The sequence below is a fragment of the Nanorana parkeri genome, unplaced genomic scaffold, assembly GCF_000935625.1.
Source record: "Nanorana parkeri isolate BGI_ZX_2015 unplaced genomic scaffold, ASM93562v1 scaffold273, whole genome shotgun sequence".
NCBI lineage: Eukaryota > Metazoa > Chordata > Amphibia > Anura > Dicroglossidae > Nanorana > Nanorana parkeri.
The window spans coordinates 940,072-957,211 of NW_017306541.1; the positions used below are offsets into that span (position 1 = coordinate 940,072).

Genomic DNA, 17,140 nt, shown 5'->3' on the forward strand with positions numbered 1-17,140 from the left:
CTAAAAATAAATAAAAATAAAAAAGTGATAAAAAAGTAATAAAAAATAAAGAAACAAAAAAATTAGAACTAACCCTGCCGCCCCTGCCATCCGGTTGCCATTCTCTGTTGATTTGGGGGAGAGAGGGGGTTCGGTTGGCGGGGAGGGGGCACATTGCGGATCCTGGCCTTGGGGCAGCAGGGAGAGCAAATCCGGCTCTGTGCCCAGGTGTGCAATCATTACTTGTTGGCCACAACTAAACGACAGCCCCAGGAATGGAGATTTCATCCCTCCCTATTCTCTTAGAAATCTCCCAGTTCCAGGATCCCATGCCAAATCCAGAAATCATGGGAAGAACCGCAAAATCAGCTCTTTCCCAGTACAAGAACTTGCCTCCTGGAACTGCTCATGACCTCTGGCTGAGAATCCTGGGTGATTATACTGGATAGCACAGTCATGTAGCAATTTAAAAGCACATGGAAGAGTCTCTGCTTTGTAATAGCCAAAGTAACAGTCTATGACAAAGAAAGCAACTAAGATGCTGTGTAGTGTACACATGTAGGCATTCAACTCCAGCAAAGGTTCAAACCATGTTCAGTGGAGACATTTGGTTCATGTACCTAACGCTACTGAAAATCAAATGTTGGTAGCTGTTGCTACCGGTAATCTAGGAGAGAAAAACTACCCTTGCAGTGGGGCTACCCTTGCAATGCAATAGTTAACTGCCCATTTTTGTCCAGGGGTATTGTGTAAATGATCTACACTCCTCCTAGCAGTCAGCACTCACCTCATCTTCCCAGTCTGTGGAATGTTCCTTGGTCTCCTCAGGTATAATGCAGGGCAATGGGCCCTGCTTGAGATGTTATTATGTCAGTGAGACTCCGACTGCTGGAGAAAAGGGAAGGCTGTGGGCACAGATCTTGGAGCCTGCGGCAACAGGGATCAGGTAAGGAAAAGTCCTTTACACAATACTCCTAGACAAAAATTAGCAATTACAGGTTATTACAAAGCAGAAACTCTTCCATGCACTTTCAAATTGCTATGTAACTGTGCTCATAATTATAGCAGTTATTCATATGTGCTTGTAAGTATTCCTTTTTGAGGGAATGGATTTATTGCCGCAAACCAAACTTGGGTATGATCGACTAATATATCACTTTGATGGATAGTATGCCAATACACAGGAGACTTTGACATTCTAATATTACTGTGCACATTATATTTGACTCTAAATGAGTTTTTCAGCATGTTGAATGTTAACCATGTGAATTCTGTGATCTGTTACTAAACACAGGCAACATTTTTCGGCTATTCTGCTTGTTACCTCCGAGGTTAAAAAATTATTTAAATAAATGTAAAAAAAATTAAATGTAAAAAAGTGAACAAAATAATAAAAAAATGGAAAGAAATAATAAAAAAAGTGTGTTAAAAAAAGTGCGCGGGATACCCCCCAAAGTCATACCAGGCCATTTAGGTCTGGTAGGAATTTTAAGGAGAAACACCGCCCCCAAAAATGGTGGAAAAAGTGGGGTCCCACCTAAATTTCCCAACCAGACCCTTGATCCAAAAACAGGCCTGGCATGGTAGAAAAGGGGGGGGTGGTGATGAACAAGCTCCCCCCACCATGCCAGTCCACATGCCCTCGGCGCTGGGAGGGCTGCTTTTCCAGGGTCCCCCTTGAAAAGCACCTTATCTCCGTGCCGATGGGGACAAGAGCCTTTTTACCCACAAGCCCTATGGGCAGGGGATCATTTAAATAACCTGAGGACATTGGTCTGTCATTGGAGGACAACAAATGGGTGGAGCCAGCCGTTACATCACAGCTGGCTCCGCACAGTCGTTATTTGCTGGGAAAATGGTTTGCTTTGGCAGTCCGTTCTCTTCGCTTCGTCTCTGGCTACGGCTCAGCCGATTCGAAGCATATGTGTTCGGCTTGGCTGAGACACTCAGCTGCCTTTGGCTGCTGTGCGGGCTATTGTGAATAGCCCGTACAGCAGCCCTTCAATTCAACTGAACCGAAAGGCTCCAGCGGCCGAAGTGAGTCGAAGGATCAGCTGAAGCTACGTCTAGATCCTTCGGCTCCTTTGTGAATAACCCTTTCTGTCATTATTTTTTATTTTGCATGATTGGTGCTTTATTTCCATTTGCACACACAATGTTCCATTGCAGCACCAACAGATTTTAGATATTTTTTCATTAAACAACTTTGGGAGTATTACATGAACAGCTCTTTATATATAAGAACAATTGTGAATGAGAGACCATTATTTAACTTATCTTTATTCCAGGTTTCCCAGGCTGGAGTCTTTTATTGGGCATTTAGAATTACATCTATGTATTTGGTATTTTTTTTTATACTCCTACGGTGTAATTCTGAGTGGGCACACAGTTTCCTTTATTTTGTAGTGGGTGTTTTGTGTATATACCATTTATCAAGTCATACCATTAACAGCATGATGGCACAGGTGGCAGATCACCCGGGGCAAGGCAGCAAACAGCATGACATGTCTCGTAATAGAATCTCAGGTGCCAAATGGACCGCCTACAGATGTAAAATGTGACATGTAATTGATTAGCTTGAATATTACATTTTCATGGCAGCTGCTCATCTACAGTTGTTAGTATACTGATTGCTTACATGCATAGAAATAGAGGCAATACCAATTTCAATCTGTAAATTATAGGAGGGGACTCTGCTGTGCTAACATACGAACAGGTCAAAGGTTTTCCATCTTCCTAAAAATTTATTTTCACAACAAACCTTTGAGGCACCAGAATAATAAGAAGGATGGCATAAATAGCCATTTTTGATACTTAAAAAGTGTCACAATATATCTCATTGAGACATGAACCTTCGAAAAGAAAAATATTATTTTTAATGCTAAACAGTATTGAAATAAATATATTTCTAAAAAGCAAAACCTGAAAGAAAGTAAATTGTTAGTAAGCCATGTACAGTATGTATGCAAGTAGATGGCCATGCAGAAAATTGGATTGCTTTCTACAATTGATGGTCAATAATCTGTTAATAATTCTAAATGTGAAATAACCTTTTTATCTTGTGTTACATTCTAGGTACACCAAAATGAAGACGGCCACCAATATCTACATCTTCAATCTTGCCCTAGCAGATGCCCTTGCAACAAGTACCCTGCCATTTCAAAGTGTAAACTACCTAATGGGTACATGGCCTTTTGGAAATATTGTGTGTAAACTTGTTATATCGATAGACTACTATAATATGTTTACAAGTATTTTTACCCTAACTACAATGAGTGTTGACCGATATATAGCAGTCTGCCATCCAGTGAAAGCTCTTGATTTCAGAACACCTCGAAATGCCAAAATTGTCAATGTCTGTAACTGGATTCTGTCATCAGCAATTGGTTTACCTGTAATGTTTATGGCAACAACAAAAAATGAGAGAGGTGAGTATAAACTATGTTTTTTTTACATGTTAACCAATTACAAACAACTTGATTATTTTAACTCAGAATTGTGATAAAACAATATTCATGTATTATGCACTTTCAGGGCCAGCAGTTGATTACTGCATGAGATTAGGGCCATAAGACACTTCTAGTGTTAGGGCTAGGAACGCAGATGGCAATATTGACATGTAACCAACAGCAATATCTAAAGAGACTGACAGGCGTTAAGAGCCAGGAAATTAATCAGAGAGTGTACAGACAAACAGTAAGAAGACAATAAACTGTCACTGTCAATAAACTGGTCAGACTATGACAAATATGAGACCTAATAGTGCCAGTTTTCTCCAGGGCTTCTGATGGTGAATATGACTGATGAATCGGGCTACAGTGCTCTCAAGATTGCCTAGCTGGTGGCAGCAGCAGACAGACAGATAACATGAGGTTAAGTGAAACTGGATAGGACAGGTACTATGCAAGGACTAACAAACAGATTAACCAAATAAGTCAGAAAATGGAGTTAAAACAGAAGATTATCCCAGACAAACTAACAAGCAAAAAGAAGCAACATCAACATGGGGAAATATGCAGTCAGAAGACAGACAGCAAAAGCTGGAACTAAAATAGGACAATAGTGGCAAATAACCAACAATGCTGGGTGTTGCAGATTAGGACAAGCCACAAACTAATGATCCTGTGGAGTATGGTGGAAAATAATAGACAAATATAGACATAGGTTAATTACAAGAAATATGCATAGGTGGTAGCAGGCAGCGTGAGGTAGAATAGGATGGAGACACAGACTGAGAGACAAGTAACATAGAGCCAGCAAATGGAAAAAAAGGGGGCATGGGTAGACAAAAAGAATTACACAAAAAATAATATTTCTTTACAAAACCCTGTACTTACATTTAGATAAGTGAAGGGTTAGAATAGAACCTTTGTTAGATTTTATAACTGTGTACTTATAGGGGAGATTTTCCTTCAAATTATTTCTCAGTTACTTGTATCACCTGAGACAGGAAATAAGTTAAAATGTCTCTAACATGGACACTGTTACCCAAATTAATAGGTTAAGATATGATTCTCTATATAAACATTCACACCTAAAAGTATTTAGTTATGAGGATTCAAACGTGAGATTTGTTTAGCTCACCACAACTGAAATATATTGGTATTGCTGAGGGACTTGATTCGGTGTTGATTATGGTTGAGGTCAGGGATCAAGTTCCTCCACACAAAACTCATTAAATCATGTCTTTATGGACCTGGCTTTATGTGTAGGAACATAGTAATGCTGGAACAGAAAAATACCATCCCCAAACTGTTACCATAAGGTTGGAAGTGCACAATTGTCTAGCTGTCTTTGTATTGTTTAGGATTAACAGTATCCTTCCCTGGAAATACCTGAACTCAATCATTTAGACATGTGTACACATAATTTTTTTATGGCTGTTACTTATTAAAATTTTTCGTGTTCGATTAATCGAAATTTTTTACAATCGATTAATCGATTAATTTCGATTAATTATAACGCACATACAGATCCAACTACTTTGGCCTATACACATAAAGCACAGCAATGAAGTAATAAAATGAACTAGGATCACACTATTAATCTCACGTGCCCCACTCAATATGGCCGATGCTTGAGTGGGGCAACTCAGAATAATAACGTGCTGGATTAGTGTGATCCTAGTTCATTGTATTACTTCATTTCTGTGCTGTATGTGTATAGGCCAATGCCTTTGCTGGCGCTCATGCAGAACAAGTTTCTTGGGCAAACTCATCGGCCCAAGTGGCTCCTTCGGCTAACGAAGAGAAGGGGGAGGAGTCCGGTGACGTCACAGACATTGACGTCACCAGACTCCTCCCCCTTCCCTTCGTTAGCCGACGCTGCCACTAGGTGAAGGGGGGAGGAGTTCGGTGACATCGACGTCACCGGATCTCCGACGGGACTCCCGTAAGACCCGGAAGCCAGCGGAGAGGTGAGTTTTCATTTTTGATCAAAAGAATTTTAATTGATCAAAAATTTTAACGATTAATCGAGAAATTAATCGTTAATTTCCGCAGCCCTAAAATGTTTCCATATTGTGCATATACTTTTATATTTGACTAGAGAAAACTATACTGCATAATAGAATTCAGAATTTCGGATGCATCATTTAAATAAGTTGTTTCTGTAAACCAAAAGAGACAATGGTTGAATAAGTTAGATCTAAATTGCAGAAGGAATGAACGCGAACATAAAATGAAATCTCTAGCAGAATGTACACTTTCCCCAAGTGTCATAAATCAATCACTTTCATATGTGGCATTTGGGAGTGGAATCATTTTTAATGCTAATAACATGATTGAAAGTGTTCTAGACATTGCTACAAAAGAGATATATTGTAAATTTGGTAAATGGCTGAATGAGACACCGTAAACAGATATCTGATGGCAAACGAGCAGTATATTATGGTATGTCATCAATTAGAGCACACAGAGATTCATCCCAGTGCCCTCAATGTGCAATTTTACAGACACAAGTGGAGCTAAAACAGAAAATGAAATGAAATTTTGCAGAACATGCTGCCCAGTTAATTTCGTACATCATTCCTCTGGACATGAAACACACATTTCAGCTTTAATCTAGTTATTTGCAGAACAGAATATAATGGAATGATTTACATAGCTATAGCACAATCAGAACAGTCAATTGAGCTCAAGAAGGCATCCAGATTCAAATATGTGTTGCTACACATATAGGTATATGGCATGAACATGTACTAGACTCTGAAAACCTATGTATAAAATATAAATTGCAGTCCTAAAATGGAATTCCAACTTCTCTATATACAGCAGGGGCGCCCACTCTTTTTTGTCTGGAGATCTACTTTTCAAATGATGAGCTCATTGAGATCTACCAATGAAAAAACACCTGCATTCAGGGGTGGGAGGGGGCGTGGCGGTGCATTGAAGTCAATGGCACCGCAGCCAGGCTCCGCAGGCAGGCCCCTCGCCCACAGTGCGATCGCCTGCATTAGTGCCTGTGTTCCAGTCCAGTGCGATCCGCAAAAATGCTGCGAGCACTATTTTTGCAGATCGCACTGGACCGTAATGCAGGCACTAATGTGCCTGCATTCCGAGTGCGGGTGATCACAATGTGGGCGATGCCATTGACTTCAATACAGCTCCACACTCCCTCCCGCACCTGAACACAGGGAGTCGGACGGCTTACATTCCAGGGCGCCCTACATGTCCCGGCGTCCTGTCCTCCCGTGGTACTCGTGTGGCCGACGTTGCACATGGGGACCTCAATCTTTTTTTCTGCAGCCTCTATTCTAAATTAATGGAAAATATTTACTATCAAGCAGCTTCTGAATGAGGAGGAGCCTCTGTACTTCTCCCCATTCAGAAAATCATGAATGAACGGGACGTGATGTAAATCACATCCTGTTCATCCATTTATAACTGGGGACACATAGTACTATGTGTCCCCAGTTATTTACAAACACTGGAGTGATCACCCGATCGCTCCAGTGTTTGTCCTGCACAGAGGATTGGTACATACGACTGACATGTAGCGATCCTCTGCCGCTCGGCCACGCACTTCAGCCGCGGGGTGGGGGGGTGTCGGAGCCGCTGTGACAGAACGGACGAGCAGTGAGGGGAGAGAGAGGCGCCGGCTGTCAGATCCTGGCCGAGCGTCTCTCTCTCTCCTCACCGCTCTGCATTAGTTCTGTGACAGCGGCTCCGTCCTCCGCCCTCCCCCGCCGCCGGTTCCTTCACTTCTTTTCCGATACCCGCTGGGGAGAGCAGCGGGGATCTAGAGAAGCGTCGGGAGGAGAGGACATGGCGATCTACCAGTGATCGCTATGCGATCGACTGGTAGATCGCGATCGACCTTGTGGGCACCCCTGATATACAGTATAGTTGCATATGTAATTACCTTATAAATGCTGCTCTGTTATTAATGTTCCTCACAGCTGCAAATCCTATCTCCAATGACACTGAAAATAATTCTTAGGGGTGCAGCACTTCCTGTCATTGTGTGTTTTTACTCCCCTATGTAGTACCAGAGACTACAGAGATAACATCAGGATGTAAGGAACACTATGCGTGGGACTGAATGGTATCTATTTTTACATAATGTTACCCAGTAACACCCACAACCAACCCCTAAACACTGTTCTAGCAATGGCTCTGCACCTCTGCTCTGCAGTTCTGGCGAGCATACCTCGACAACTAGGTGTTCTGAAATATGCTAATCAGATCAACAGAGTAGAGGTGCAGAACCTTTGGTGAGGGAAGCACTCAGGTACCTTGTAATAGTACAACACAAACTTTTGCCAGCAACTATTGCAATAACAGGGGCCCCTGTCCACATCACCATCCACTGCTCCCAAATGCCCACCCACACACTGTTTGTGTGTAGGCTGAGGTTTATTGAGAGATATAGTTTAGTAGAGCACAGGATGTAAGGCGTAGCATGTTCACTTATCTGCCAGACAGACAGCTAGATGTCACTGGAATAAAAACAATGTCTAGTTTTCAGCCTAGGAACGAGCCACGTTGAAAAAATCATATCTATTATTTTTGTGGAGAGTTGAAGAGAGCATTGGGGGGAGACAGGACATAAAGCATGGAGATTAGCTTTTTTAAACTTACAGTTACGCAGTTTCTTCTGTTGATTTTTTTTATTTAGTTTATGGCAGTGGCATTTTGAATTATGAAGACTAACACAGTAACTGAAAATACATACTTTACCTGTTAAATGAAATACTGGATAAAAAAAAGCATAGGCACAGCCATACTGCAACCCAAAATGCAAAGCTTAGTGCAGTAATTTACCAGACTTGGACATTGCCATATGGAAATGGGGGTGTCTATGCTCTATCCTTTTGAAATCAGTATTTACATTGGGGGGTTCCAGGGGAGATTTTCAGGAATGAACATAAAGGTATGCCCATGTAAAGTGACACTGTCAGGGACCCTGTCAGCTATATTAGTCTAAATAAATGTGTTACCTAAAAGAAGACTGTAAATACTTACCAATCATGCCGTCCATGCCACAGGATGCCACAGGATGATGCAACCTTGCTGAAGAATTGTTCCATAAAGTCAGCAACACTTGTTGGAAAGTTGATCTCATGTGTTCCCCACAGTGATTACCGGTTGCTCTTGTTGACCTCTATAGTGGTGCCTTGGTGACATGGCAGGTTTTGAAGAAGCTTGTAAGCAGCTGCAGTATGAAACATATGAAAGAATCCAAAAGCTTACAGTAGGATATAGAAAACAGTTTTGCTTTAGATATACAGTACTTCAACTAATATGTTGAGCAGACAGAAAGTAATATTTGGAGACCAAGGGGACGTGAAGCAGGGTCCTTTCAGAGACCACAGTCCATGAGTTAATGTTCAGTCCTGCCCTTCTTAGGTCTGGCCTTCTTTTCATGTGCATTTTACTATGACAGGTCTAGAAACATTGTGATATTCTGTGATGATGAAATGAGAAATGAGATCACGCTACAGAGAAAAGAAAATTAATAAAGGCCCAACTGCTAAAGCCTGGTGACAGGCCTCTCATTGATGTATCTCCAATTTCCCTCTGCAGCATAATTTACCTCTGTTCCTGTGTGAACATTTGTGTCTGTCACATTTGATGCCTTGAACCCAACATTGTCGCACTGCAACAGGCAAAAATAATAGGCTCAATTTACATATTATTTGACTCCACTAAAAATAACTTTCCCTTTTTAAATAAGGATCCTTATTCTGGTTCATTAGCTGTGTAAATTGAACATATAGTTTAATGTATGACAATTTACCTTGAATGTATTTCCTAGCTACTCTAAAGCCTTCACCACTAATTAGGCCATGGCCAGTGACTATCTTTCCTGCCTACTTCCTGTACAGCATTGTCTATTACTGAATAATGTGTGCTTTGTAAAATCTAGTTTTTAGAAAAAGTTACATTTCCAGATACAAGGAGCCTCAGTTTTGGCCCCAAACATCCCCAGGGGGTTGCACATAATATTTTTTACATGTAATGGTATAGAAGTTAGTCAGAGGCTGTGTACATAGTATGGAACATGGTTAGATACTAGGGAAATTCAACAGGGGACATGATGCATGAGATGGTCAGAGACATGGCATGGATGTGCTAGAGATCACTGCAGTTAACACACTTTTACTTATCAATGCTTTCACTCACTACTGGCAGCTGGGTCCCAAGGGCCTCACAGTAAGCAACAAAGGATTACATGAGCCAAGCAGGCTGGAGGTTTGGCACCAGAGATTTAGGTGCTATGTTAAAAAAAATTGATATCAAATGACAACATATCTAGTCTATTAACGTTACCTGAAACCTGAATAACACTGCTGTTCCAGACTGAATTTAATTACTCAATACTATAGGTACTATAGACTATGAGCTCTGCGAACAAGGATATTTTAAATAAACAATAACTTTTAATCTTTTAATAGTATGATTAAAAACTTGCAAATATTTATTAATTAGCAAGTCCGGTGACGTCAACGTCCGTGACGGCTAACGAAGGGAAGGGGGAGGAGTCCGGTGACGTTGATGTCCGTGACGTCACCGGACTCCTTGCCCCTTCCCTTCGTTAGCCGACAGAGCCACTTGGGCCGGTGAGTACTTGTTCTGCACGAGTGCCAGCAAAGGCATTGGCCTATGCACATACAGCACAGCAATAAAGTAATACAATGAACTAGGATCACACTAATCCAGCACGTTATTATTCTGAGATGCCCCACTCAAGCGGCGGCCATATTGAGTGGGGCACGTGAGATTAATAACGTGCTGGATTAGTGTGATCCTAGTTCATTGTATTACTTCATTGCTGTGCTGTATGTGTATAGGCCAATGTAGTTGGATCTGTATGTGCGTTATAATTAATCAAAATTAATCGATTAATCGATTTAAAAAAAATTGGATTAATCGAACACGAAAATTTTAATCATTACCAGCCCTAGAACATTTTTTTATCAACGTATTTCTTTTGACCTTTCTCTAGGATCAACCGACTGTGCTCTTATCTTTCCTCATCCATCATGGTACTGGGACAACCTTCTGAAAATCTGTGTCTTTATCTTTGCATTTATCATGCCTGTCCTGATCATCACAGTATGTTATGGAATGATGATCTTACGACTCAAGAGTGTCCGTATGCTCTCTGGCTCCAAAGAGAAGGATAGAAACCTCAGAAGAATCACCAGGATGGTGCTGGTTGTAGTAGCAGTGTTCATAGTTTGCTGGACTCCCATCCACATTTATGTGATAATTAAAGCCTTGATCAATATTCCTCCTTCTCTCTTTCAGACAGTGACCTGGCATGTGTGCATTGCTCTAGGTTACACAAACAGCTGCCTTAATCCAGTCCTTTATGCTTTTCTGGATGAGAACTTTAAGCGGTGTTTCAGAGAATTTTGCATTCCAACAACTTCAACCATCGAGCAGCAAAACTCAGCTCGCATGCGTCACAATACCCGTGACCATGTGTCCACTGCCAACACGGTGGATAGGACTAACCATCAGGTATGACTAGCCGTGGAAATGTCATCTCTGGATTCAGGTGTTCCTGCAGGGGATGACATGACGTCAGAAGTTACACAGATAACTACAGGGCTTTAATTCTCTGATGGCATTAGACAAGATTTATGATTGTATTTATGTAGGGTATATACAGTGTCCAAGCTTTTTTTAATAAAGGTTTGTCACTGCCCATAGTTGATATTTTCTCTGGCACAGCAACACATGTATGTAGTATCTAATATATTAATTACTATTGTGCAAATGTAATTTACTGAATGGCATACAGGCAGACATGCTTTATGTAAAAAATTAATGTCATAATACAGATTGAGAAGTTGTATGGATTTTCTTTTGTTATAAACGGAGAAAGTCTTTGGATACATGGTCTACTCTCTTAATCTCTTACAAGTTTTTCTGTGGTCAACAGTAAGTATGAGATATGAACTGTGATTAAGCTTTGTATGATTAATATACTCACCATTTCTAGCTGAAGTCAGCAATTGTAATGGTAAATATTGGTATGTTCTATTTAAAATGTAATTTTGAAAGTATATAAACATTACCAATATAAACAGCCATACTGGTAAACAAACGAAAACAAGACAAAAGATTATTTACATAACTACAAGTATTGCTTTGCTCAGAAACAGAAAGGATTACTAAATGCAAGAACAGAAATGTGATATATTGCAGCTTACCAGTCCTTAGATGTAGTAGCTGCATTCATTTTAATTTTTCAGACTAAAAACGTTATAGAAAACAAAAAATACCTGTTGATCTTGCCAGAAATGCAGCGTCCTTGTCACTTCCTAAACTGAAAGCACAAACAATAATATTGTTCTTCTGTGAAGTACTCATCCTCTTATCCCCCATGTAATAAACATGAAGAAAGGAAGATATGTTTGAAGTCCAGCCTGGTTGGCAACCATGGTTTCCTCCACAGATACAATGGAGGAACGGGTGTATTCACCCAGGCACAGAAAGTGTATAAGGCCCCATTCACACTGGAATTGGCCCGCACGTACACCTCCGAGCAGCTCCCGGGAAGGACAGGTGCTGCGTGTGATTAGTACGCAGCCCCCGTCCTTCTCTATGGGACTACGCGGCTGCTGCCCCGCGTCCGTGCGGGTGAGCGTACTTGTACGCTGACACGATGGATCCTGTCTGTGTCCAAGCCAGCAAACGCGCACTCTACTGACCTGCACTTGAGGTGAGCGTAGGGGGTGTACAACCGCGTAGTCCCATAGAGAAGGACGGGGGCTGCATACTAATCACATGCAGCACCTGTCCTTCCCGGGAGCTGCCCAATACGGAGCTGTATGTGCGGGCCGTTTCCGGTGTGAATGAGGCCTTATTGTCAGGAATACCAAATGAAAATAAAGGAAAAACGCTTGTAAAAATAAAACTAATGACTTGCAAGCTGCAATATATTGCATTTTTGTTTCTGGGTTTAGATATGCTGTAAATAGTAATATATCATCACCTGAAAGCCATAGCTGAAAATAAAAAAATAAAAAATAAGACACAAAAACTTTATATCAGCATTTTGTCTAGGGCAGGCTAGTAAAGTTACTTAACTTCAAAGGGTCTTTTTACCATAAAATGGGAGGTTGCAACTACCAACTATTTGTATAATTCTTAAAAATTGCACTTCAGACTTGACTATATAAAAGTAAAAGTATATTCTTTGTCTTAGTTATTATGCTGTATGGTTTGGTCATTCTAAAAGTGCTGTTGCTCAATGAATAGTTTTGAAGTAGAAGTTCAAAAGGAAGATAATATGCCACTTGAAATTTCTTGATGAAAATTAAATCTTTTGTGGCTTTTGTATAGTATATTTTGTCTACACAACAAACAATGTGTTTACTATAACATGAAGATCCCACCACAAATATAAATTCAAGTTTTTAAAAGCCTGCAGCAATATGAGAAGAACCAATTTGGTTAGCTCATATTTTGTATGTGATTAGAAATTCAGCCATTAAAGTGATGCTGTCACTTTTTAAAACAGAAAGCTTCTAGCAGGTATAAGAGCACAGGTACTTATATAGTTATAGAGGTATATGCCTGTAACAACTCTTAGTCACACCTAGACATTTTGTAACTTAAAGCTCGGAGCTACAAAATGCTGAACACAAGGAATCCCATTGTTTTCAATGGCAATGACTGTTCATACCTGAGCGTTATGTTGTCTGTAGCAAAATGTGTGTTACTGGAAAAAGTACTCAAGCTACTTTTCTGCAGATATCTGCACTTTTGGCCCCATAAAGTTTAATGGGAATGCCTGGAAATGTGTGATACAAACATTTTCTGTTGCATGTTTGTCACGCAAGAGCCAGCCTTCTTCTGCAAAAAACACCAGGGAACAAACTGGAGGACAGCACAAGCTGAAAAAAAACCAAAACACCTAAACACTTAAAAAAAGCGTAAATAAAAACCCTGAAAAAAACGCCTGAAACACTGATGCTTAGGTGTGGATGGAGCCTTACTGTCCCCTACTATAGCAGAGTATCAGGTTATTCTGAACAGTCAAAGCTGCAGTTCTCCCAGGTAGTGGCAGTGCTCGCCTCATATTCCGATTGGATGGCTTGACATTCCATCATAAGGAAGGGCCAATAGGAATGTGTGGGCTTTCAGAGCTTAACCTGTTAAGAACAGGCCTGTATTGGGGCAGAGAAGAGGTCAATAACAGCTGCTGCAGGCATTTGCAGGCCCCTCTAGGTGCCTCTGCTATATGCCTGCTAGCAGTCTTTATTTTATTTTTTTACGAAACAGCGTATCTTCAAAGAATAAAATAATGTTCTGTGTTGTAATTATTCTATTTCCATGTGCCACTTGTGCTTATTTTTATGGTGTAGCTAATGTGCTTTACTATTTATTGTGAGGCTCATATATTAGCATATCGAGTACAAACATTGGCTATTATCATAACGGTTAAGTACAAGAACAGTTAATGATAATAAAAGTACTTTTTTGGATCCATAATACTGTTGTGCTTTATTACATTTTCTGACTTGATGCAGTTGCACAAAAGACTTAACCATGGTGTATATTGCCTTATTATGTAAAACAACTTATTTATTGTATGTTGTAAATATGACCAGGTGTATTTTCTTAATGAAAAATCTGTATAATTGAAAATGAAGTATAATAATGATTCTTTAAAATAAAATGTATAGGTAGTATGATTAAAAATGCTTACAATAAAGGGAAATAGCATATGTTTTATAATATTTTTTTGCCAAATTCACATTGCTGCTATCTGCTGTTATAGCAAAATATATGTTATACAGAGCTAAATAATTATTTATTATATTTAAAAAAGACGCACACAATCGGTAGGTAGGATAGGCAGGAGAAAAACTTATTTGTTGTGCTATCAGCTGCAAAATATCATGAATTTTCAAAAGAAAAGTGGAAAAAAGCAATGTGCATTAATTCATAGATATTGTTCAGTGATTTGTCAGATTGTTAAAACATTCTTATTTGTTTTCTATAGGTTAAAGGAGTTCTAAAGTCACATCATATACTATTGTGCTATAACATCAGCATTGTAATAGGAATACATACTAGGGTTGTTTTTGATAATGCAATCAACGTTTACTTGAAAAAAATCTCTTATGTAGTGAGTGCTGCCTTCTTTCTGCCCATCACTTTCAACAATTTCCTGGATTCCCAGTGCGCTTTTTTATCCCTTTCCATGCTGCTTGATGTGATACAATCTCAATTTCTCAAGATTACATATCCCATCATGTATTGCTTCCAGCAAGCAATGATGATGTTACAGACATTGAGTTCACACGTTGAGTTGTAGTTCCAAGGGTAGGTTTAGTTCAATTAGTGACATAAGGAAGTGCATATTCACAGGGCTGAGTGAAATTGTGTCACTGCATTGATGTAGGACATCCATTGGGCATCTTCACTAAGTACGCTTACAAACGTTTAGATTGATAAGGTTATTAGGAGTGGGATAGAACTTATGAAAATGTAATATTTATTTAATTTTTTGGACAATAGATACCCTTTAATACACTTTGTGCATTGTCAGTGTTCATTGCACTGTCTTAATAAATTGCCATAGATAGCTAGAAGCCATAGTGAGGTGTTCATATATTACCAATCATAAACTATATCAACAGCAGATGTAAGAAAAAGGAATTGCATTTTGCATACTTATACAGACTGCAATGGGCAAAGCTATGTTTTTTTTGCTCAGCACAGCATGCCACAATACACAGATGGTTCGTATCTATCCATTTTGGTCCCCTAAGACATATGTGCATTCTAGTGCTCTGTATAAATTAAGGGGACCACATTGCATTGCACAGAGAGCTGTGAGTCAACCTGCACTGTGGTAATGTAAAGTAAAATGTGGTTTGGACAACACAATACCACAACACAATATCCTCCCATATGCAAAAAGCAACACCTCTGCACACATCAAGTGGGTTTAGTAAATAATGTGAGAGTACAATTTGGTTGGTTGGCTGCATTAATGAGAATGCAAAATATGTTTCTTTTTCATTTTGGATAGAGTTGAGGAGGATAAAAACCACCATCAGTTTTTGTTTTGCTTTTCTGTCATCTTTGTCTCATTAGGTAGATTTCCCTTTACTTTCTGGCCTGAGAGAAACATTTTAAAATATTAGGGAAATCCCCTGTTAGAACGAGTGTCTTATTGGAAGATTGTCCCGTTATTCCTTTTCTGGTCACAAATCAAAACTTTGGATTTACCCTCACTTCCATGTCCTGTAACATTGGTGATCAGGACAGTTAGGGAGAGCAAACCTCTCTAACGGGAACACAGACAAAAATAAACATCTGATTATATACTCTCACCACTCCAAATCTATCCAAATCTAAAAAAAGGTTTGCTTTTAGTTATACTGTAATCTAAATTAGGAAAGGTTGAACAAATACCCACATTAGGGAAGTCAAAAGTACTTGGCACAAATTTGGATCACATCCGAATATGTCACTTCTTTTGTAAAAAAAAAAAAAAATTCAACAGAATAAAGAAAAAATACTCTTATACCCATATATGTTATACATTACATTATAAAATACTTAATAATAAGACCACTAATAAGATTTTTTACAGTATAATATTAAAATTATAGCATATAAAAGGTAATGACAATATAACTTTCATATGCTGACACCATGAACTAATTTAGCTAATTATGTAATTGTTCACATATAGTGGTAGATATAGTCAGCATAGGGCCCTTGTATGGAAACTATTTTTTCACCCCACCAGCATTTATTTATTGTGAATAAATAGACTCAGAACGATCAGCTTTTGTGATTTGTGAACTCAAAGTTCATAATATGTAACTAGAGTCAGAACCAACTAAAATCATTTTGTTTGTGTCAGTGCTGGTCAGTTAGGGAGCAAAGGAGACGCATACTTCTTAACATTGCTTCGGTATTATAAACCTCCCGATTTGGCTACGGCATGGCTATGGCATTATGAAGAATGCCTACTGCTTCTCACTTACCCTAGAAGCCATCAGTGTTTATGTCTACATTGCAATGGGAGGAAATCCCAGTACTTGCCCTGCCTTGCATAAATGGACCCTCAAATCCCAAATTGTCTTTGTGCAGCTGCACAGTCTGCATGAATGTTATGTTATGCCCTCCACTGGTTTCATGGTAATAAAAATAATCTCAAAATATACATGAAATATGTATTATATGCATAAAAAATATACATGATGGTAAGCATTCCAACATTATAGGTAAATTTATATTATATATTCATGTGACACGTTATGGATTTGTCATTTGACCTTACTTAGGTCTTTATAAGCTGAACACCAGACAGATATTCAAAACACCAATTAATGTTAAGTTATATATCATTATAAAATACATCACATTTTTGTGAATTTGTCTCTTGTCTTGTTTTTTACCTTCCTATAATCCCCTTCACCACAGGAGCGAGACTGGGAGCGGAAGGAGCAGGACTATACATTTTTCATATAGTATAAAGAGCAAGCGTCTAAATTTTGAACAAAGCTATTTTACTACAAACTATTCCATGTGTCCATAAGTAATTAGCATACATGTCTACTTCATGATAACTACGTATTAATAATAACATTATCGTTATATTTATGTTTTAAGCAATATATTTTTAATAACAACAGATTTGCAGCATGTGTGATAAATTTAAAAAAGTTCTGCAAGAT

General features: G+C 39.2%; 1 protein-coding gene across 1 annotated transcript in view; it reads left to right on the forward strand.

Annotated features, from left to right (window-relative positions):
* OPRM1 (opioid receptor mu 1) overlaps window positions 1-11,149 on the forward strand; it is an 83,653-nt gene extending 72,504 nt beyond the window's left edge. The window contains exons 2-3 of the mRNA XM_018557215.1: window positions 3,055-3,407; window positions 10,429-11,149. Of these exons, the coding sequence (XP_018412717.1) occupies window positions 3,055-3,407; window positions 10,429-10,955 (880 nt within the window). The 3' untranslated portion in view covers window positions 10,956-11,149. The remainder of the gene's footprint in view (window positions 1-3,054; window positions 3,408-10,428) is intronic.
* Window positions 11,150-17,140: the final 5,991 nt, after the last annotated feature.